The following is a 23858-nucleotide window of genomic DNA, read 5'->3' on the forward strand; positions in this document are numbered from 1 at the left end:
CAGGTATGTGGATCTCTTTATTGTATAATATGTCTATAATACTGCAACGGAATGAAAAGACCTTTAACGATTAAAGTCAACACAAAAAACAAACTCGAGAGCTTCAATTGAACCACGAAGTCAATGTAAAAAGTCTATTCTATTCTTCGTACAATAACCGATTTATGTAACAAAAAATGTGTGTCCTACACTTACATGGGAAAGTGCTTCCATGGACATATTATCGGTTGTAACTATTTCCATTATAAATACTAAAATATCCGAAAATTGAATTCATCCGTGTTTTCAGTTGTCGAAAACTTATTGCTAATAAAATAAATAACTTTCCATTATATAACGTCCTGAAGTGACAATAATTCATTTCATTAGAGGTTGACTTTAATAAATATAACACGTAAATCCAATGTTATTAGAATTTCCCTTAAAAACTGCACGATGAACGGGGAATGTTGTTGTCTTCTCTATCATTCAATTCGGTTTTTGTTAAACGTTGAATGGCACTTTGAAGTGTGTTGTTTGTGACGAATACACTCAGTGAGGGTTATTTTATCACATGCAACCTATTATAACTGAAACTAACCATTGTCACATAATATCCATTTTATATTGTAGTACAACAAAATAGGTATGTGAGGCATTTTATGCATCAGCACTATTATATGGTATAAGTTTGTACATAGGTAGACGCTATTAAAAGGATCCATTCGGTCTTCATGCATTCAATATGAGGTGCTAATTAATGGTGCCATTTCTATGATTTAATACGACAGATGGTTTTTAGGAAAAAGGTCAGAGTGAGAATTTATTTTTTATTTGTGACGGAATAGAACAATAATTTATTGAGATTGAATCGTTGCATTTGAAGGTTTTGCTTTTGAATTTACTTCCTATTTATATTATATGGAAGAGTTCGAAAACTTAAGATTTTTCCGTAGAAGTCGAACTCTATAGGAGAACGATGTTTAGAAACTATGAAGAAATGTAATAGAGTTTCCCACATTTTAGTACATTCTGTCATAAAATTACAGCTGTCACTGCGCTTATTTTCATGTGATCCAACTTCATTTGTTGACATTTGTTCTGTAACGACAAATGTGAAAATAAGCCGCAGAGAATGAAGTACTATGCAAAAAATGTGGTGCCTCTACAGGCCAACCCACTTGTCCCATAGTTTTCAACGATTCAAGTGTTGGCTGATAAGACATTCGACCACTACCGTTTCGATCTGTGAGACAATTAAATACGTCGATCGACGATGCAGTTCAAAAATACATACCATTTCTCCATGACAACAGAGGTACTCGATACAGTGCTCTATCGAACACTAGACCGATTTGCGCACGAAAAATTCTAGCGAATCATAGTTGAGATGTAATGTCACATCATCACCAAACTTCCTAATTCGTGGTCCGGGTGAAAAGCACCACTAACTGAAATTCAGCAAGGGGTTTGCAAATACATACACAAACCTATGAAAGTTTTTCAAACCTTCATAAGTCACACACCCATGCGACTTTTTGATAGATACGAAGTGCAATGTATCTGCATTTGTCGAATTGTCAACCAACTGTCATAACCACTTTCTTTTTACGAAGAGCGTCTTTTACGTTTTTTGACAATGAAGTAGTAGATGGAACTATACCCTAAAATGCATCTGATCAAAGTAGATCCAGATCGATTGTGTACAATCTTGCAATCATATGAAACTTTGGTATGAATCGAACCAGCCAATATCTGGCTATGGGATTGAAAACACTTCAATGAAACCCGATTGTAACTATTGCCCTCTTTCTGATTCAACTGAACAAGAAATTGATCAAGCATTGAGATAGGAAATATTCGCTTCAATTAGGAGCATAAAAAATCGATAAAAAAAAAGAAAATCTTGGACGAATTTGTGACGAGACAGAAAAAAATTGTGTTTTGCATAACTGACTCGATTTTTTTTTTATTTATTTGCATAATGAAAATGGTAAATCGGGGTCAATGGAGTTGATGTGAAAAGTTAAAAAATAAAAATCGTGTAATGTTCTATGTATAGATTGTCTGGCTGTTTTGTCCGTATATATATTGAATTGCATTAAGTGCATTGCCGTTTTAAACGTTTAACGAAAAAAAAAACAAAAAAAAACTATGGACAAAGTTCAATGCTGATAATAAGTGTGAAATGATAATGCATTCTTCGTGCTGATAATGAATGTCAAGCGAATGTATATGAACGGTTTCTCATTGGTCAGTGGGCGGAGTCAGTAATGCGTTTATTTCAAAGCACTGTTTCCGTTTCCCCACCTTGCAGCAGAGTAAAATTTACCATTTCATATGAGGCGTGCGTATACATTCGATTCATTCACACGACCGTTGCAACACTATGTTATATCTCAGCTTATCGGTATAGTAAGCAGTCGAAGCGGTACCGAATCAACATGCCCGTTAGCATAAAATATAATATCGAGACGAATATACATCCAGCCCACTTATATCCATTCACCAAACCAATTATACCTATAGTCGCACACCGAGCAACAAACGGTTAAGACATGTATTCATAATATATCGGGGAAATTTTACGTTACCAAATTATTTTCTACACCCAAAAAAAAACAAGGAAAATACCAACAACAAACCAGCACATAAATAAAAACGGATTTTTAAAGTTTCGTAATTTTTGTTTTGTTTTTCATTTATTTTTTTCCCGTACGCGTACTACACAGTGTCGTTCGTATGTGTAACCCGTTAATAGCACAACCGAATAATACACATCTCCCGTATATCGACGGTATTGGATAGAACCTGCGTGAATTTAACATTATACGGTTTTGTGGAAAACTCCCGACCACACACATATCTCCATATATAAATAATATGATGATGATGATGATGTTGTTGAGGTGTGTGGCAGAATAGAAAATTGTTTTTTTGTGTAGTACTCGGTGGACCATTTTTCTGGTTGTTTGTTCGATGCTTCGTGAATATTAAACACACGGATACAATCTCCTGAGAATTTCACAATTTATTTTTATTTATTGATTGTGTGTGGAACATTAGTGAATTTATAAATTTTGAATATTTACTTGGAGATTGGTCTTACACATTTATAAATATATCTCGGATATGAAAGAAGGAAAATATTTTGATTTGTGATTTGAATTTTTTGTTGCAATTAAATATGATTGGATGCTGTAAGGAGCAATACTAATGACGTGCAATTTTATGTATTTTGTTTTGAACTTAAAGGGAATTGAAAATAATTTTTATTGGAACATCATTTTGGATTACTCAACACAATGAAACAAATATGTAAGTGAGGCAAACATTTTCTGTTTTGTTTTTATATTCAAAACGGTTACGGGTTACGGCACAGCACTGCTCATTGCATGATTAGATTCGGGAGACTGATGAAATCACAGTTCTTTTGTACAGATAGATCACTTGTTTTCGTTGCATGAGTTAGAGCAAACAATCCTAAGCGGTCGCTCTTATCACTAAAGTCTCCAAATGTAACACTTGCCAAGTCAGTGTTCATTCTAGGAGCAGTGCTGTGCATTTGTTGTTAAAAAATCCAACAAATGAGATTATAAACAGATTTATTCGTACTCTCCTTTTAACAAAATTCCAAACATATATATAGGGTACGTGGGTTTCGGATACACCTATACACCTAATCTGTTTTCTTAAGTCGATCAATTTTCCAGCAATTATGTGAGTTACTCTCGTCACGGCAAAGTAAAACAAACCAGCAATACTCTCTCTAGCAAGCAAACTCTCTGCTCTCTGTGTCAAATTCACACCTTATTTCTTTGTATTCTACAAACACTATTTTACATTTTGACTGACTAGTAGTCAGTGACTATACTGTAAAGTACATGTAAATTCGAAAGGCTACTTGATTCTTTCACCACCTTAATAAAAGTATTGTGGTTGCTAGAGAGGGTATTGAAACGAGACATGAGCGCTTCATTTAACTAGGGACCTGAATTATCTAGCAGTCTCATAATTCGCGAATAAAATTAATTCAATTTAAGTCAGTGTTCATTTGCATGCACTGTATTAGGTCGCTTATTTGACTTTTCAAAAATGAACCACTCCTGCCTGGTTTATTTTACTCTACCGTGCTATCATCTACTCTAATCGTTATGCTTATTTCTGATCGCAGAGTAAACCAACTCTGTAACTTCTCGTTTTTCAATAAAACAACATCGAATGATCGAATGGTTCTACTAAGCGATAAGAGTTATTTATGTGTGCGAAATAGCAAAGCACCTAGCAGGGTAATAGAAAAAAATAAAGTAGTACTTTAATCGAAGTATGCGAATATTTCCATACCTTTTTTTCATAATGTCATTGCAAAATTACCATTAAGGCTGCTAATGGTATTATTGGTATCAAAAAACTACTCTATTTGACGTGTCAAAACCTCTATTACCCTGCTAGGTGCTTTGGAAATAGGGTTGTTTTTGTCTCCAGATGTGAAGTGATTAAATAAAAGCAACCAGTTCCGCATCGTGTTGCGAAAAGTGAACTTTTGAAAGGCAAACAGATCTTTTGATTTCCACTCTAGTTTGCAATATAGAAACACTTTTTGCAACAAGTGACGAAAAGTAGGACTTTCCTTTGTTTTTATTGCGAAAAACGTTGTATACAACTCGATGATAAGTGTTCGGCCTCGAGTGACAATCTTCACATCTAGATCCTAAAAAAGCATTTATCACTCGGTTGTATAAATAACTATTTTAAGTAATCATTCACTGTCATAGTGTACATCGAAAAAGTTAGTTTTGCGTCGGTTCTGCAATATAATTCACACAATTTTGTTGGTTTCTTCAAATAATTAACTACGTAAGTGTGTTCTAGAATTTGAATCTCAAGTGAACAAGTGAACGAAAAATGAACAAATAAATAATTGATGTTAGCGTTTCCTTGTATGAGAATGTGAGGTTTCAACTCTGCGTTAAAAAGACCTTCTCACGTTCCCTTTTGTTGAAGGTGTGTAATTCAAACTTTCGATTGTATCGAAATTCTTAAATTACTCCAGTAACGACCAGTTTCTTTCTGTCACTAGTGACAGAAAGTAATTTCTTATTGTAACTAGAGACAAAAAGTAAAACTATACGTCACTCAAATGAAAAAGTTCACTCTCCGCAGCTCAGTTGCAGAAAAGCTTTTTTAGGCACTAGATTGTCATTTGAGGCCGTAGGTGAGTGTGACAATACACATTTTGTGCCTAAAAAACAATTATAACGGAGTTATATACAACGTTTTTGTAAACAATGATTTAACTGAGATAAATAGACACAACTGGAAGGAAAAATTTAAATTTTCTGTGTGATATTTGTCCTTGGGTTCGCCTCGGGTTACACATTTTAGAACTATGTTTTTGACTATGAACCGTCATAATTTGAGGGTAATTGACTCGTTTGAAACTCTCGGATCAATTTTAAATCAAGTAAGGTCTGTAATAATAAACGGAACCTAGTCATTCCATTACAATTTTGCACACCCACCGCCTAGCACTCAATGATCGATTCGAAATTTATTAAGCCGAAGAAGAATTTTTTGGGGGGGATGCTCAAACGGAGAATCCCGCTAAATCCTTAATCATGGAAGTATATAGCAATTGCACATCTTTGATATGTTTGTTAGTAGCCAAACACGCTTCTATTTCCCTTTTAATGTTTTATAACTACTTTCCCAAGGTGTGCTTGATTGGTTTTGCACACAAGATGTGAGACAACCAGCCACAGAACCAATGCGTAAACCTTCATTTTGAGTGTGCGAATGTGAAATAATAAAGATTTTCTCACATAGCGTGTATACCCTAGATGATTCATGCTAGTTAGTATAGTTAGTATTTTAGCCAAACCACTTCAGCAACTTTAGCAATCTAGCAGCGAAATAAAGCAAAAAATTGTATCAAACAGAACTTGTTTCCAGTTAAATTTCGTCTAACAAATCTATATTTTAGTGTTTCGTTGTTTCGTCGCAACTATAAATCTGAAAATGGAAATCTAGATTTTCGTTTGTTGAACGTTGCTTTTGTGGAAACAATTTCTAAACACACCAAATTCGAACTACGCTTTTCCGCGATCCTAGACACTTTTAAATTTTGAAGGCGCCACTGGAAAATTGTATCCACCATCGGTCTTCTTCACCAGTTCAGATATGACGTACGATCTTTCAAAGACGTTTTCAACGCTTTTAGAATTAGAAATTCTTTGATTGGCGATAGTAGACACTTTCGTCTCTTGGCATGCACAAAAGATTCTGCTGCAATATTTCTGCTTTTTTTAATACTATTTTCCTCCTAGGTATTTTCGGTCACGAATTACATATCAACATATCGCCGCACAACTGAATTACCAAACACGCTCATCAAGTTCAACGCAAGTGAAATATTAATTTAAAGCAAAAAAAAAAAGAAAAAATCTCAGAAAAATGTGTCAGTGAAAGTAAGAAGATGCAAGTAATAGTGGTGAAGAAAACAAAAAAGGAATACATATCACGTGGTATATTAACGAAATATCAAATCAGTATTATGCACCTTCAACTAGTTTGTGTTATTTAATGGACGTTAATTTGCTTCTTGTGATCACCATAATTCTTTAACGAAAAAGTGGAAAAACAAAATTTTTGCATTACAAACAACACCAGCCATGGGAGCGGCTGTGACTCCCTGGCCTGGTTCAATGATGGACCGCGTTGGACTCGATGACATGACCCACAAAGGTGAGTGAAAAGAACTTTTGTTCAAGACATGGCACATTTGTCACATTTCTTGGATGGAAATACTTTTTACGAGTGCCACAACGAAATTACCAATTTTAGGCCAGGAACAGTCAAAAGTGGACAAAAAATTGGTCGAAAAGTATTTTTTTCTGATTTTCATGCTAATTTTCTTGCGATGTAATAAGAGACTTATTCATAGTCACAGGGTAAATAGGGACACCCTCACTCTTTATGCAACCGATGTAAAGAAAGTTTTACGTAAATTTTAGTTTACTTTTGATGATATCTTTCCACCAGAATCCTTTTTCCAAAATGTACGACCGCAATTCCGAACACGAATGTGTTAGCTTTCAACAGAAAATAGATTTGGTTGTAGCAGCTTGACCAGCTCTGAGAACAATGAGCAGTTTATGAAAATTTCGTTAAACTGCTCACTTTTCTCAGAACTGGTCAAACGACTACAGCCAAAACTAATTTTGATTTAAAACTAACACATTCGTGGTCGGAATTGCGGTCGTACATTTTTGAAAAAGGATTCTTGTGAAAAGATTTCATCAAAAATGAAATACGAGGCACACAAATGTAGGCTACAATTTTAGCTTAGTACCGGTGCCTCTTAATTACGAGTAATGTGAAAATTATTACCGATTGCCGCAACTCCCCGTGACGCAAGACCAATTACAAGAAGAAATGTAAATGTAAAGTGTTTCTCTTACACTCGCGGAATTTTGAAAATCGACACATTTTGTTATATTTTCTTTTACGTCCCAAGGTCCCTAAAATGCAACTAGAATTTCTTCGTTGAATCGCAATGGAAACCTTCTGTAGCAGGTAGTCCATAGAGCGCGGTTCCCCAGAAGCCTTTTGCATTAATGATCCCAATTTCTTTATAAATGTCTTTGTCTCAGGACCCATGCTACCTAGTGATTCAAAAGCAATAGGTGTGAATAAATAATTATCTGTAAAATAAATGTAACGATTGTGCTTAAATCTTTCGGCATTATCAGCAATCGAACCAGGTTTTTTGGATGACTGATTAACATAAGAAGGGGCTAGGGTGTCTCTAATGGTTATATCCCACAAAATAGGTCGACCGTGACTCCATGGAATTAGAGTCATACCATCCGGTCTTTTCCCGTCATCTCTTGAAATTCCCGGAGGCTGTACTAAATTCGAAAACCCTGTAGAAGAAAATGCATGAGAAAAGATTTTGTTAACTTCATCATGTCCAGGAATCCATCCTCCGCTTTTATTGCAAGATAAACCATGTAAGCCATCCTTCTGAACGTTTTTACCACAAAGCCACTCCATGGGTGGAATTTGTGTCATGTACAGGTACAAATTTAGGATTAAATTAACACTTTAAACGAGAAAAACAAAGACATTTATGTTCTTCGCATAATTGACAACCTAGTCGAAGACCAACAGCAATTCGTGCAGAATTGTTATCTAATAATAAGCCTAATTGACTCGATGGAACTACTTGTAGCTACTTTGAAGATTCTTTAGTAGATGACGCAAGCAGTCGAGCAGGAGCAGTTGGCTCACTAGAATGAAACATTTCCGAAAATTTACTTTTGGACCTACCGAATTCTTTTGCACTTTCTTATGGGCATCATTATCTGGAATAAAATCTTGAGGAATATCTTCCATCAAACGTAAAATGTCGTCATTTATTATTCGTAAATTAAATTTTTCATGTTTTTAGAGGTTTCAATTCAATTTTATTTAATTAGATATTTATTTATAAAATTTACAATTTTTGTTTAGAAAGGAGGTAATAAACCTCATCCAGGGCATATGTTGATGGCAATGTTCCAATAACTGATGCTGCATTGCCACGTTGTATGTCTATACTTATTCTTTGTTTGTTTTTTTTTCAAGTAATTTGTCTGACAGATCGGATGATGAATATACAGAAGACAAATATGCTGGCAATGCCAAATCCTCTACTTTCCTAATACCCATACCTCCAAAGGATAAAGGCAGCGAAGCCTGATCCCACGAAAACCCATCCACCTTCGTATTAGTAATAACTTCGAGTGTAGAACCGAAGATATCGTCTACAGCTTTTAGTTTATCTAACAATAAGAAAGATCTACAAGAGCACAAGAGATAATTAAACCTACAGCTAATCAAGGACTTCCTAAAAATACACAAAGCAGGATGAACATCCATCAACTTCAAACGATCGCACATCAAACTAATTGACTCAATCTTAGACGAAAACATCCTCTCTAAACCTAATTCGAAAATCGGTGAGCGTAAAATCTCAAGTGAAGACTCATCAACTTTCTTAATCCCTGGCAACAACGCTGAAATGTCAGCGTATATACGAGCCTCATCCTCAGCAGAAGCGTTAACAAAAAACACCTCACACTTGTTCGCATTCAAAGGCAAACCCGAGATGTCGCAAAAAGACAACACATTCTCAATATCTCCTAAAACAGCTGACAGTACATCACCAAATAGTACCATCATCTAAATACCAACCGTTCAATCTAGAAGAAAGAGAATGAGTCATTCTCATAATACCAATACAGAACCCCGGAGGACCCATAGGATCACACATTTTCTGTTTCGTGGTCGCAAGTATTTTTATATGGAGAAATCAGAAACTCAAGTAAAACACAGAAACAGAAAATGTGTCGGTTTTCAAAATTCCGTGTGTGTAGATTTATATTCCTACAAATTTTACGTACTTCTCGTAGAAGTTTGTTCTCGTTGTTTCTATGACCCGAAAATTAATTTTTCGATTTATTGTTACTAGTTCTTTTGAAACGGTTAAGATAATTACGAAGAAACTTCGCATACGAGTAGTATGTCGACCGACAAGATTCATGAGTGTACCCTAAAATTGTGGTAGCATATCTGGTACATACATATTACTCCTCATAGATTTCTTTCAAAAACTGTTAAATTCTGAAACGACTCTAACTCAAAAATCTTAAAATATTCCGTAAAATTGTGGAACTCCCAGTTTTACACAAAGAAAACCATATTCCTTCTTATCAACAGAAAACTCTTCACAAATCAATAAAAAGCAATAAAAACAAAAAGAAAACTTTTCGCTTAAAGTATTGAACCGTTAAAATTCTTTTCGCTGTTTTATATTGCACGACTTGGGCCGTACTGATTATCGCTCGTTGTTCGGTTATCAAACATCTTAATGCTGTATCATATGCGTATAAAGGAAAAGATCAAAGCGTCACTTTCGGTAATATATTGGTCGAAATATTCAATAAACGTTTGAAAAATGTATCAGAAAGATTGTATTGGTTGTGTTTACAATATGGCAGTTTTAAAAGGCAAAAAAGGACAGGAAAAAAAACCTTTACGCTTCAATATTTGAATATCTCAAATGCTTTCACATTTTCCTTTTTATTTACTTTTGTGAACCTTTTTCCTGATCAGTTTCGATTTTATTCTGGATAACTATACGTAGAATGTATAATATTGCATGATTGTGTACGTTTATTGAAATCGTATTTATTTTCACTATAAGCTGATATGGGTCGTAGTATCTTCTACACATACAATCAAATATCTATCATTTTGAGCGGACTGTTCTGAAAAGGTAGCCTCCCCACTTTAAGTGGAACTTAGTGACGTTTCTTCTTTTTCATTTGAGCCAGTCGAAAATCGGCTGTGAATACTACGAATATAATTTGCCTATTCGCCTATTGCATTCAATCTACTTTTCTTGTCTCAACTGATTCAACAGATTAAAATCAAATCTTTCACTCCATTTGTTTACTAGGACTCTCGACTGGACAGGACTGGATCCCTTGACTAAAAATCTTTTCTGTAGATTTTTGAATTTTTAATAATAATAATAGTAAAGAGACCGTAAACGATGTTTTTTGTTTGTTCCATTCGCTCTATTCGACCCACATAAAGAGTTTCTTTACATTTATTTCATTCCACCCTATTCAGTCTTTCATTCCACTCTATTCCACTCTTAACATTAAAAGACGTTCATCTGCTCCAACACTTAAATACACCCTCATGTGGACGGTACTGACACTTCTACCTTTTCTATATTACGCGATGGAAATTAATCTCAATACCAACGCACTTCAAGCATGAGTGGTACTCTAAATAGGGTACTAAAACTGGACAGATTTCAGCACTGTAAAAAAATTTCGGACAATTTTTTCATACAAAGTAGTACTCTATTTGGCAGCTGTCATTAATAGCACTTTTGATTGAAGTGCGTTGTCAATACTCAAGTTGTTGAGTCCTCAACACTGCTACCAGCTAGCTTACGATTTGTGGCTTCGGGGATTTCGAGATTGAAAATGAATTCTCATTTTATTCTAACCTTTTTTCCACGACTGAGTTTTCCACAGAAAACTCGATTCCATTTCATTTCAATGGCATGGATTCGCGTTTCAACACAAGTTCTTGTGGTAATAAGGAAGAACGTCTTTCCCCAATATCCCAGATCTTAATTATTATCCATCTACGAACTCAACGACAAGGATTTCATTCTTTGTCGATTAAAACCAAAATCTTAAAAATTGGGCAACCTCGCAATGTCACTGGAAAAACTCAGTGTAATCGTGAAAATTACCTACAATCATCGCAGTTCAACATTTTATGTGTATGAAGTCCTACAGCTTTATTTGCTCCACATCGTTCTACGAGCTGCCAACGAAAGAAACGTGAAGAAGAGAGTCGTTGAACTCTTCTCGTAGCGTGTGGAATGGAAGAAATGTAGAGAGAGCTGATACTATTATATAATGAAAAACATTTGGAACAGCCTATTCCAATCTATCTCCAGGAAACGAAACTATGAAATCTAGTGTGGTAAAAATGTGCAGTGTACGCTGTCTATGACAGCCTGTCATCAAAAATTTTACACTTTCAAAAATAAGTTTCGGTGCTCGAAAGTCATTAAAATTAAATAATTTGTGTGTTACAGTGAACGACATCTCAAATGTCTCACTGTCATTTTTTTCAGAGAATGTCATTGTGAATTTGCAATGACACAATAAAATTCTCAGAAAAATTTGACAGTGAGACATTTGAGATGTCGTTCACTGTATGTTCGTTTTTGTGTTTGTGTTGTGTTGATGTACAAAATGAAATAAAATTGGTGTTTTCTTGTGATGTCGATTTTGTTTTTAAAAAAAAAGCGCAGCACGGAAATGCCATCACTTAAAAATTCAGTGTCAATGTTGTCAAAATAAAGTGGTATTTTGACTGCGTCGAAACGAAGTTGGTTTGCTAGAGAGAGTGTTGTCTATTCAACGAAATAAAATGTAAAAACTGGTCTAAATTTCAAATCAGCTTATTGATGACCTCCATTTCCATAAAAAAACGTACTCACTTAAGGTGTACAATATTGCGTGTGGAAACGGCCACGGTCAAAAAATCAATCGTACTCACAAAGATGCATTATAATATGGACGTTACACTAGTATCTCCCGTCGAAGCTACATTATCTCAGCTGGAGAACTGTCTTTCTTTTTGGTATTTAACTGAATATGATTTTCGCTAAACAATGAGTCGATGAGTGGGTAGGCTGAAGAATCAAGAATCAGTTTCTTGAATTGTGAATAGTCGGTAAACGTCATGAAATTCCATTTAATTGTATTGATACACTCTATTAAAAGTAATTACCGACATATTTTCCAATTTTGTTCTTGTTGTGGTTTGAAATTGTTTCCACACAATTTAATTTAACAAATGAAGATCTAGATTTTTTGGATTTTTTGTTTCAATTGATTTATTGCATCACAGCACGAGCATGAACATAGAAAATTTTAGGATCACATTACACACTGCGTTTCTTTTGTACAGATAGATGTTTTCTAATTCGGGAATTGTTGTGGTTGGTAAATGATTCAAAAAATGACAAATCGGTGTTTCTACATTAGAACCAAACACTCCACATGTACTTGTGTGAGCGTTCGAAGTTTTGTTCTTCGTTCGTTCTTGCACAACACTCGTACGTGCTTTCGTTGGTATTTAACAGATTTGTAGCGTTTCCACATGTCTCGCATGTGACTGCATGGCTAGTGATGAAGCAGAATGAAAGCATATTTTCATTTTGCTTATGATTCGCTAGACTTGTACATGCAACAGGGTATGACTAGCCACTTGCTAAAACACAATTTCCACACAAATTGAAGGACCGATGTGATGCAGCACAGTAACAAACCAGAAAAGATATGGGTATGTGGTGATAGGGCCAGATGTGCTCTACATTTCACTCATAGTCTGATGTCTCAACAAACTCCGACTTTTGCGTTATGAGTGTCACAAAAAAAAAACTTGTGGTTAGTTGTTTCCTTGCCACTTGGCCTGATGAGATGTTGGCAAAAATAATTCTTTAAAACTTTTGAGGAATTATGAAATTGCGTTGCACTGCCGTCCCTCAGATCGAAACAGTGGCAGAAACCATTCGCTAAATTTTGTATAACAAATGAAAATCTAGATTTTTTATTTTAGTATTTCATTCTTGTTGCGTGACCATTGACCAATAACCGAAAATAAAAATCTAGAGTTTCATTTGTTCAACGAAATTCTTGTGGAATCAATTATAAACCACAACAATTCCCGAATTAGAAAACATGTCCACTCTCACCTTTCTCTCACTGTAGTAACGCGAAACACTAAAATAGAATCTAGATTCTCGAAATCATTATGAAACTTCCATTATTTACAAAAAGATGCACCCAGAAAAAGAAAACTCAAGCAATACTCCGGTTATGTGTAAAATTCATCGGAACGGTATGATATACATCATTGACGCATATGATACATGGACAATGTTTCGTATACTTGGGACACGTTGACACCGTACTTACGTATTTCGATTGTCAGATTTGAATATTCATGTGTTGCGTATTGTGTTGATGTACGTGAAATGTGAATAATGTTGAAATACGATGTTGCAGCGGACAATAAAAACACAAGCGGTCAGGTTGAATGCTGTGACAAGAAGAAATTTATTTGATGACAAGTTCAACTTACATAAAGACAACAGAACAAGCCTAAATCAAACGTCCATATGACTAGTACGAATTACAATTCCAACACACCTCCTTAATGCGTACGGTCATATCAAAACAATAATGGGAAACTCCCTTAAACTGATCAATTCGTTTCAGTTAAAACAGTTAAAAATTTCAAGACAAATTACGTAAAACAACTACTTCACTGTCTTCAATAATTCAAAATCCTTTCGATACTTTAGAGTCTACTTCTCTCCTTGTAGAATAATTCGTCGTTCTCCGTTCTACTTCTCTTCTTGTAGAACAATTCGGCGTTCTCCGTTCTACTTCTCTTCTTGTAGAACAATTCCATTCTTCTGTTTCGCGTTCTTCGTGTTTCTTCGTACAGTCTTTCGCCATGTGACCCCTTTCACCACATGTATGACAACGAAACCTAAATGCTCCATTTTTCGACGATCTTACCATCAATGCACCACCGCGACTTTTCTTCGTAGCTAGTTTCGGGTCTTGTAGAAGCAATGTCTTCACAGAATCCAACGTCAATTTCGCAGTTGAATTTTCTATTGCCATTACTAGCGGTTTACATTCGATCGGTAGGCCCGCCAACATTAGTGATGCCAGCAATTCATCGTCCAGTGCCGCCGTATGTAACAAAATCCACGCTCGGTTTCCATTCATACCTTTCAGCAGAATCCTTTGCAATGTGACCAATTCACCACGTTTCGGGTTTCGGCATTTTCCTTTGTATGAGACCGATTCACCACATTTCGGTATTCGAGCGATCCAGAAGCACCCACTGTCTTCGAATTCATCATAAACGCACTGTCCAAACTTTGCTTTTGTAGCGTTCGTTCTTCTTTTCAATGATTTCGTGTCCACAGAACAAGATTTGCTACTTCCCATTGTTCTTTGTCGAATTTTCCATGCCTCGTGAGCCGTTGATGTCTCGATGATGTACGACAAAACACTTCCATGAACCAGCAAATTGATTTCAGACCACGTGTTCGTATACCAATTCCAGCAGTTTTCACGTCCAAAACCAGCCAAACGATTCCAGTTGTTTTCACGTCCAAACCAACCAAACGATTCCAGTTGCTTTCACGTCCAAACCAACCAAACGATTCCAGTTTCTTGTTCGTCAAATTCCACTTCCTCAATGTTACTATCAAGCACTTCGATGATTGTCTATTCTTTTCGTTTTGTACCGATTCACACATGAACGAAATCAAAGAATATTCCAACAAATTCGAATCATCGGCAAATGAAAACATTATAAAATAGATGCGCAGCAATGCTGTTTCGACTTGTGATATTTATTTCACGTAAATCTGGGTCCATAACCTGTTGAAATACGATGTTGCAGCGGACAATAGAAACACAAGCGGTCAGGTTGAATGCTGTAACAAGAAGAAATTTATTTTCTTTTTCTCTTAATGCTAAGTACATTCATGTTCCGAACTCACATTACCATATGGTCAGTCATACGAAATAACATATTCCAACAATGCAAATAGTTATTTCGAAGCGCTTACTTAAGGTGAAACTTTTTTTTAGGAAAACCACGATTCATGCCGTTCTCTCATTTTTTTTCTCTTACTTCTAGCTCGAGTTCAATACCAGATGTCGGCTGAATTCCAACCAGATACAAGTGAGTACAAAATTATTATAAATGCGTTCCGGGCAATAATCACGTCTAGATGATAAAATCTTAGCTGAATTTTCCAACAATCAAAAAAAAGCAAACAAATTTTGTCAATAAGTTTCAATTTTATTACGCTTTGCGGTTTACTTCACATATTATACAGCAAATGAATTTATTTTTTTGCCAAAATGATTTGTGTCCCTGCTGTGCCGACAAGTTTTTCTCCATTCAAACGTTAAACACATCATTTACTGACAATAGGGCAATAGTTTCATGCTTCTAAAATACGATAACAATGCAATTATTGTAATGTGTGTTGGGTATACATGAGGATTTTAATACATACAAGTACTTTACTGGGTCATACCCTTATAACTGAAATAAGGATTTCATACAAAAGACCTACTGTAACAAACTCAGATCCTTTCGGTATACACAATCTTCGTTACATAGGTGTGTTTAGTTATTGTTGTTTTGTTGTTGAAAACGAAAATGATTTTGTAAAAGGAATTTTGATATATTGAGCTTAAGATGAAAAAAATCCATTATATCTGTAGATCTATACACTATTAGAGTAGTGAGCTACTTAATATAAAAGAATATTGGGAATAATGTTGTTTGAAATTTTACGCTGGTAAGAAGACATCACATTACGTTCTCAATTTGACTTGATAGGTTTTGGTTCTTCGTTGGTTTATGCTTGAGAAAATAAGTTAATTTTGATGCATAATATAGCCCGGCTGCTTAGCTTATTCATTACATAATTCCGATTTGTAACGTTTAAGAACACTTTTCTGTTTATTATGCCGACGGCTGAAAGCATCAGTATGCTCAAATCAAATCTATAGCTTTGCAGAAGACAAGGAGGATTGGGCGATAGCTGGACGAACTTTAAAACTGAGGACAAAAGCGAAGAAAACTTGAAAATATTGTACTGACGGAACTAGTATTCGAATTATTTTTTCTAATTATCTAGACGCAGATCTCTTATTTGGTTCATAAGGTCTTGTAGTACGATTTTGAAGAAGAAAGTATAAATATACGCAGACCAGTGTGATTTCCTTATACAGTCGGCGACTTTAACATAAGTGACGCAATTTCGTTTCAGCTGTTTTTCAGCTGATCCACTCTTACTAACAATCCGTTTTATCATTACCACACACCTGCATATACATATTGTTCACCCGTGTAAACAAGCATTTGTTTATATGAGTGGATCGGCTGAAAAACAGCTGAAACAAAATGTGTCCTTTCTTTCAAAGTCGCCGACTGTAATTCGACAAAAGTTTATAGAGTACGTGGTGCATTTACACCACTTACATACATTCAGGACATTTATGTTAGAAAAAATCTTGAAAAAAATTTTAATATAAAAATTCCTCACCTCCTAATGCAATGGATTGCGAAGTCAAAAATAGGCATGTCCATCGAATCCGGAGCATCTTGTCGAAGCAAGACCAAGAACAATTAAGTTGACAGAATATTGCACAGGCATTTTAGATTTTTACTCCCATTTAAAGTTTTCTGTCTAACAATACGGCCGAATCAGAACCAGCTTCGACTTCAGCCAACGCCTTCAAGTAAAAGTGATCAATGTCGACGTCGACTATTTGAAGTACCTCTGATGCTTGAAGTGAGTTGCTTCTAATTTCCAATGCTAATAACTGATCTACTTAAATAGTTATTAGTAAACCGATATTCATAATAGGTTAAATTGTACTAGTCCTGTTAATGCTATAAGCGACAGTAATTGTCATTCAAGGGTTACAAGATTTATCATACATAATTATGCATCTTGCAGAACCTCTGCGTTATTTCCTATCAAAAAGAGTTGCCTATTATCATCGACCTATTATTCACCGTCCCTACTGTGACAATCATTATCGCTTTTTGAAATTAAAGTTGCGTCTAAATCAATTATTGGAATCATCAACCGAATGACAGTAGTTTCTATTCATATTCTGATCGCTTGGTGTGGTACAAGTTGAATTACTATCGCATAATTTGTAAACGTGTCTTTGCCTCTTTAAGATTGCATTAGTATTGGGCTCTACCTACCGAATACTACGTTCCATCATCACTCCAACAAAGAGGAATATTATTTTATTACCGTGAAAATAACGGAGACACTGTCATACCCTCCAAATAAATGGATAGATAGTTGTTTAGTAGGTACATCAACAACACTTTTGTTGACAATATGCATGTATGAGATCATTCCGTGTTTGATTGTACCGATGTGTATATATATAATGTTGTGGTCAATCAACCAAATGATTTGGAGTGGCATTCCTTGAAAATGTCAACACAAATTAGTTCACGGTTGGTAAGTCCCCGTGACATTATAATGTTCGTTGCTTTGTTCATGAGTTTTTTTTTCCTCTCTCGATGAGATACATATTACCTCCCGCTAAAGTCAATATGTGGAAATTAAAGAACGCTTACAGTTCGTTCAAAGTATAAAATTATGTTAAAGAATGGCGTTGTATTGTTGTTGTATGAAATCATTTACTGTAAGGCTTGAACGTTTCTTTATGCTTTTTTTCGAAACATTTTTGTATTGAAATTTCATTCAAATTTTATTTTGAACAACATCGACCTGATCTGATCAGATCTACCTGAAATGTGATACTTTCATCGAACAAATTTAGTTATTTATGCAATCGAGGTGCAATAGTACATTACTGCTGTAAGGCTGTATATAAGAGACGTGTACGTATACGAGCGCTTGCGCGAGCAGTAATATTTGGCAGCTGTCACACTGTTGGTTTTAGCAGATTGCCAGCAATAATACGTTCAAACTAAATGATCAAAAACATCTATTCGTAGCACACTAAATTGAAACATAGGCTTCTAGATTATTCTGATTACTCAAAATCCAACACTCCTCCTTATACAGAATAATCCTCGACTCCTCCTTAATCAAGATAATTTAATTTGAAATTCGAATGACCGCAATTTGTCCTTCGAGCATCCAAAATTCGTTCACGGAAATCGAATGATTCTTTCGACCATATTTCTTTTGCCGTAGGCGGAGTACCTAATCGCAATGATTAGAACTTATAATAATATTAGCTGGACTATAACATAACAATATCACTCCCAACACCACCAACGCCATAACCGATTTTAAAACTGTTCACGTTTCTCATTGAATTATTTAATTCTGCCATAGTCGCTTCCACCACTCCGCGACTAATTCTAAATTCTCCCATGATCACTTCCAGATTGCAGTTTCTATCACCATTCACGTTCCATACGACCACCACGCCCCGTGACCAATTCTATCAGCCATGACCACTTCCATTCCATGGTCAATTCTACAAATTAAATCTCAAAATTCAAAACACTTTGAATCCTCTCCAATTCGTTCCAATCTTCCGTGAAATTATTTCGCGTTCCGATTATTTCTGTGCTGCTCCGAAGCTTTGACGATTTCCGCAACGACTTCACTTCAAAATTATTCCTTCTTTGCTTTTGTCTTCTGGGCCCATAACCTGTTGGTTTTAGCAGATTGCCAGGAATAATAATAAATCCGGAGTGATACAAATGTACAGAAAATTTTATTAGAAACGTTGATCAAAAACATCTATTCGTAGCACACTAAATTGATACATAGGCTTCTAGATTATTCTGATTACTCATAATCCAACACACACGAATCGTAACCCAATGTGAAGCATCTTTGCAACTGTAACTTTGTTTTGGGTTTGAAAAATGGTGAAACAATTTTGATGTGTTTTCTTTCGTGGAAACGGTTATTCACGCCATGCACGGTTGAAAAATTATGTTTCATCTCGGTGACAAATAGAAAATTCCAGCATGAGCGAAATGATTGAATTTCCTATTTTCGCGCTTTCGTAAACAAATAACCAAAAATGTACCTGGAGTCATTATTAGCCACAATTAAATGAAAAATCGTCTCACAGACATCATTAACAAAAATGTCATTTTTCCTCTCTTTTTTCAAAACATTATGACAATTGTCAACGCACTTCAATCATGAATGGTACTCTAAATAGGGTACTGAATCTGGACAGTGTATCGAACAAATTGTGGCACTGTGAAACAATTCAGACACTTTTTTCATACAAAATAATATTCTATTTGGCAACTGTCATTAACACTACAAATGCACTGGAACAGGGACTAGAATATCTTTAGTCTACATAATAAAGCCGAGAGGTCGTTCCACTTAGGCTCACCTAGCTTCACTTGGACTAGGAATTATCAAGGAATTCCAATTCCCTGTGAATTATTCACTGGAACTATAAGATTCACTACGAATTACGATTAAAATGTTTTGTATTGCAGCAACACAACACTTAGAAGTTGAGTCAGTGTTGTTGAAGAAAATTAAGTGGTAAGCTTGGAAGCTCTTACACTGCAGATGATAATTTTGCTGTCACGATATTCTTCCTTCGACAAACACAGATCACACACACACACGTCATTAACGTAGAGAGTAACGTTTGTAAAAGTTATGACCAAATAATACCCATTCCGCTTACGATTACAATGAAATTGAATCGAAACATGGATTTCGGTAGGATAAAGCAAATTATATTTACCTGGTCTAAGGGTCAATATATTATCGCAACAATAACACATAAATGTTTCCTTCTTATAGTAACAAAAACTATACAATATCGGCATGTCGCTTTTACAGAGCTCAATGTTAATTCATATCATTCATTCCATTCAGTCCACATTCAACATTAAATCATCTACAGTTCAACACCGAAATTTTCTTCTTTTTTTTCGAGATATCATTGTTTGCAACGATGGTGACTGCTGTAAAATATTTATTTATTCTTCAGTTTTGAATGGATCTGATGATCGTCTCGTTATTTGTTGAAGTTATTATTGTTATTATGCGATTGGACAGCTGGATCTACGGTTAAGGGTGTTTCGAGATTCAATTAATTTAGTCCTGGTGCTACTTTTTCATCTCATTCTGTGATGGATCAATATGGTCCAGACGGTTATTGGTATTTTGGATGTCTAAGGTCTTTTTTGACTTGATAAATTAAAAAAAAAAAATTGAATGGCAACACAAACAGATGTTTGTCGCTTGCTTAGTGGTAATTGTAATCATTGTTGGCTAATAAATTTAAGAGGGTTATCACAAAATGAATTATTTTGGTACTTTTCCGATTCAGTGTTAATAATGGTTAATAAGTGTACGGATGATTCCATTACTCATTCAATCTTTTCTGACTCACCTGAAGCTCAGAAAACAGTCCAAATTCTTTAGTTTTGTATGTTAGTTGCAGATTGTTTATGCATCACATAATTCTAGTTAACTGTACCGGATTTTAAAGTTTCAACATTTTCGCTTCTAGTCGCGGGAGTATTTAAGAGTCAATTTTCCAAAACTTCGAACAAGGTTATGGCATTGGGAAATCTGGCACATGCGATCATAGTATGCGCTCTTTGACGACATGTAACGAAAAGTCATGACTGTGCCAGATTCACCTCTAAGTGGTGAATCTGGCACACCATCAATTTGTATTTATTCGTTCAATATAATCGAGGGATTGTAAATTACGTTGACAAAGGATTTTCAAAAAGGAAATCCTCTGAGGATTTTGCTATCGTTTTCCAGGGATTTTTTACTCATTCTGGATGGATTTTCAAAGGATTTTTTTCTTCAATTTTCAAGCATTTTCTTGAGCCTTTAAAGGCCAGTTGAAGTTGTTTACATATTTTGCGATAGTAAACACCTTCACCTGGCCTTAAAGGATTTTCTAAGAAATTGAGGGTTTTTTGAAGATTTTCTTTTGACTGACAAAGGATTTTATATGAATATTTGCCACTTGATTAAAGTTGTCGAAAGAAATGTCTTTGGTATCTAAGAGTAATTATACCTAGAGAGGAAATTTTGAACAAAACTACGTAAAATATGTGGTCCCAACATTAAATACGAAATGTTTATTGGTATGTGTGTTTGCCCTCTTATTTAAGAGGGCAAATTGAACTATCAAAAGCAAAATAGCGTCAACGCATACATGTATTGGTGTAAAATGTGTATCTTATACAAACTGATGTTGGGACCACATTTCGTCGTACGAATTTCCTCTCTAGGTATAATTACTCTAAGTTTGGTATCGGGTAGTGTGACAATTTGACAACAGTGGTCTCACTAAGAACTTGAATTTCTGTGACTATGTAAATAAGTATATTTGTTCGTTTTTTTTCTTTGTCGCTGTTGCTCCAAGCCATGTAAGCACCATATTCCGGATCTTAACCCATCTTCACAACTTCACAATGCCTGTATTTCTTTCTTCGGTTGAAGGTTTCTTTTTGAATTGATCTCTGGCTATATCATATTTGCTCTATTATGCAGTATTGTAGCATACATGTTCTACCACAGAGTGATTGAGCTGAACGCTGAATAATTTTCTATTTCTTTAGTCGATTGTCGATTGGATTCACGTGGGTGGTAATAAAAAAAAACTGAATCCGTCCCATATTCCTTACCATCAATATTTAAATAAGACGACATTTTATACCGGTGAGGTCTGACCATAGATATTTAATATTTTTCCCCATCAAATTTGAACGACATTTTCAATAAATTTTTTATATGTCCGGTCATATACTGTACCCTATTAAGTTATATATAGCAAGTCAAAAAAAAAAATATAAACACAACATACAAACGTCGTTTGTGACAGAATATCGTTGTGGTAATCGATATGTTAAATTTTTATAAACATAATTTTCTAGAAAAATATTAAGTGTCGATGTGCAATAGCCCATAATGGAAAGTTATTGTGTTGACTTTTATTTTAGTTTTTTTTTGTTGTTCCAAGAGTATTTATAGAATCATAAGAAATCAATCAATCATTATAAGGAAAACAACAAAGAAACATGTAGTTTAACAGAAAAATTTTCGATCGAAATTATTTGTCATTTAGATATTGGAGTATTGATTGGACTTATGAGATCTTTTTCGATTGATAATTCCGTATCTGAGTTTGTCGTATTAATTTGAAACTTGTATTCAAATTACTTAGTTATCACAGAACACAAATAAGTTATCGCTTTCTTTATCTCATAATTATTATTAGATCAGTGGCCACGTACTAGCCTTCCACCAAATTGATCTGGGTTCAATTCCCGTGTCAGACAATTGAACATGGAACTTTTCTTGCGATTATATTGCATTGCTAACGTCCTACAGTTCACTCAAGCTTGGGTAGTTGAATGACTCGTATGACGTAGGCCAAATATGACAAATTTGTGGGCATATGTCTAGTCTACATTTAGGCGAGACATCAATTAGCACCTAACTTTCCTCAGAGAGTATTTTCATACTTTGAGGCGTGGTTTGAAAGTCACGTTAAGCCTGTTGGTTGTCCAGCTTACATTTGTTGATGACCGTAACAGGCTGTTAGTGAGATTAAATCAAATTTCACAACGATGTCGATGACGTCATATTTCTGTGACAAAAAACGTCTCTATGTCTCTACAAGATCGTGAACCGTCCCACGATCCATATCTTTTTTTTTTTCACATATGCCGTACGATGTGTAACTAAAGAAATGAGCAGTTGGCTTTACGAAAAATCACACGAACTATGGGTGGTCCTTCACTCGTTGATCACTAAATACCTTCAGTAATTAGTATTACCTTTCATGCTCTAAATGTTATTGTGCGCTCTAAGACACAATGACCATTGGATGGATGTTATGAATTATTTTAATTGACTATGCTAATTTGCTAAAGTGTTTAATTGACAGAATTTTGTTTGACAATGAGTTGCTTTAGAATTTTTTTTTAGAGAATTGAACCATTGTCGGGACTACTTTTGTTCGAAATTCTGAAACGTTAAGAGTTCGGACGTCGTAACGAAATAGTAAGATTGATTTTGATTTTACAAGTTAATTTCATCTGCCTATCACTTTCAGGTCATAGCGGTGTCAATCAATTAGGTGGTGTATTCGTTGGTGGTCGTCCGTTGCCTGATTCAACTAGACAGAAAATTGTAGAGCTCGCTCATTCCGGTGCACGTCCTTGTGACATATCTCGCATACTACAAGTATCGAACGGGTGCGTCAGTAAGATACTAGGAAGGTAATGGGCGCAAAATATCTCTCACAATCGAACGTGAGTAACAAGAATTCTATTTCAAGATATTACGAAACTGGAAGCATACGACCGAGAGCGATTGGGGGTTCAAAGCCGCGTGTCGCCACTGCTGAGGTGGTTAGTAAAATATCACATTACAAGCGAGAATGTCCGAGTATTTTTGCATGGGAGATTCGAGATAGATTACTTCAAGATGGTGTTTGCTCAAATGATAACATTCCAAGCGTAAGTATCGTTTAAAAATTTGAAACGTTTTATTGTTCATCAAGCATCAGGTCACCATAACTTAGAACCATTCAGTATTTTATTATAAAATGCGGAAAAAAGACTGCTCACTAGAACATATTTCTTGATGCTGATTGGATTCCAATTCCTATTGACGTTAGGGAGACAACACACGATCTATTTTGCGTTACTGAGATCGACAATTA

General features: G+C 35.3%; 1 protein-coding gene and 1 long non-coding RNA gene across 2 annotated transcripts in view; one reads left to right on the forward strand and one right to left on the reverse strand.

The window, feature by feature from the left end:
- Positions 1 to 2521: 2521 nt before the first annotated feature.
- Positions 2522 to 23858, forward strand: part of LOC119083571 (paired box protein Pax-6-like) — a 43763-nt gene continuing 22426 nt past the window's right edge. Inside the window, exons 1-5 of the mRNA XM_037193317.1 lie at positions 2522 to 3297; positions 6306 to 6723; positions 15292 to 15336; positions 23247 to 23412; positions 23472 to 23652. Of these exons, the coding sequence (XP_037049212.1) occupies positions 6651 to 6723; positions 15292 to 15336; positions 23247 to 23412; positions 23472 to 23652 (465 nt within the window). The 5' untranslated portion in view covers positions 2522 to 3297; positions 6306 to 6650. The remainder of the gene's footprint in view (positions 3298 to 6305; positions 6724 to 15291; positions 15337 to 23246; positions 23413 to 23471; positions 23653 to 23858) is intronic.
- LOC119083589 lies at positions 4940 to 19324 on the reverse strand. The gene is made up of 3 exons (XR_005088893.1): positions 19312 to 19324; positions 12938 to 12943; positions 4940 to 4971 (listed from the first exon to the last, which is right to left on the reverse strand). It is a non-coding gene; the product is annotated as an uncharacterized LOC119083589 (long non-coding RNA).

This window comes from Bradysia coprophila, unplaced genomic scaffold, assembly GCF_014529535.1.
Source record: "Bradysia coprophila strain Holo2 unplaced genomic scaffold, BU_Bcop_v1 contig_70, whole genome shotgun sequence".
NCBI lineage: Eukaryota > Metazoa > Arthropoda > Insecta > Diptera > Sciaridae > Bradysia > Bradysia coprophila.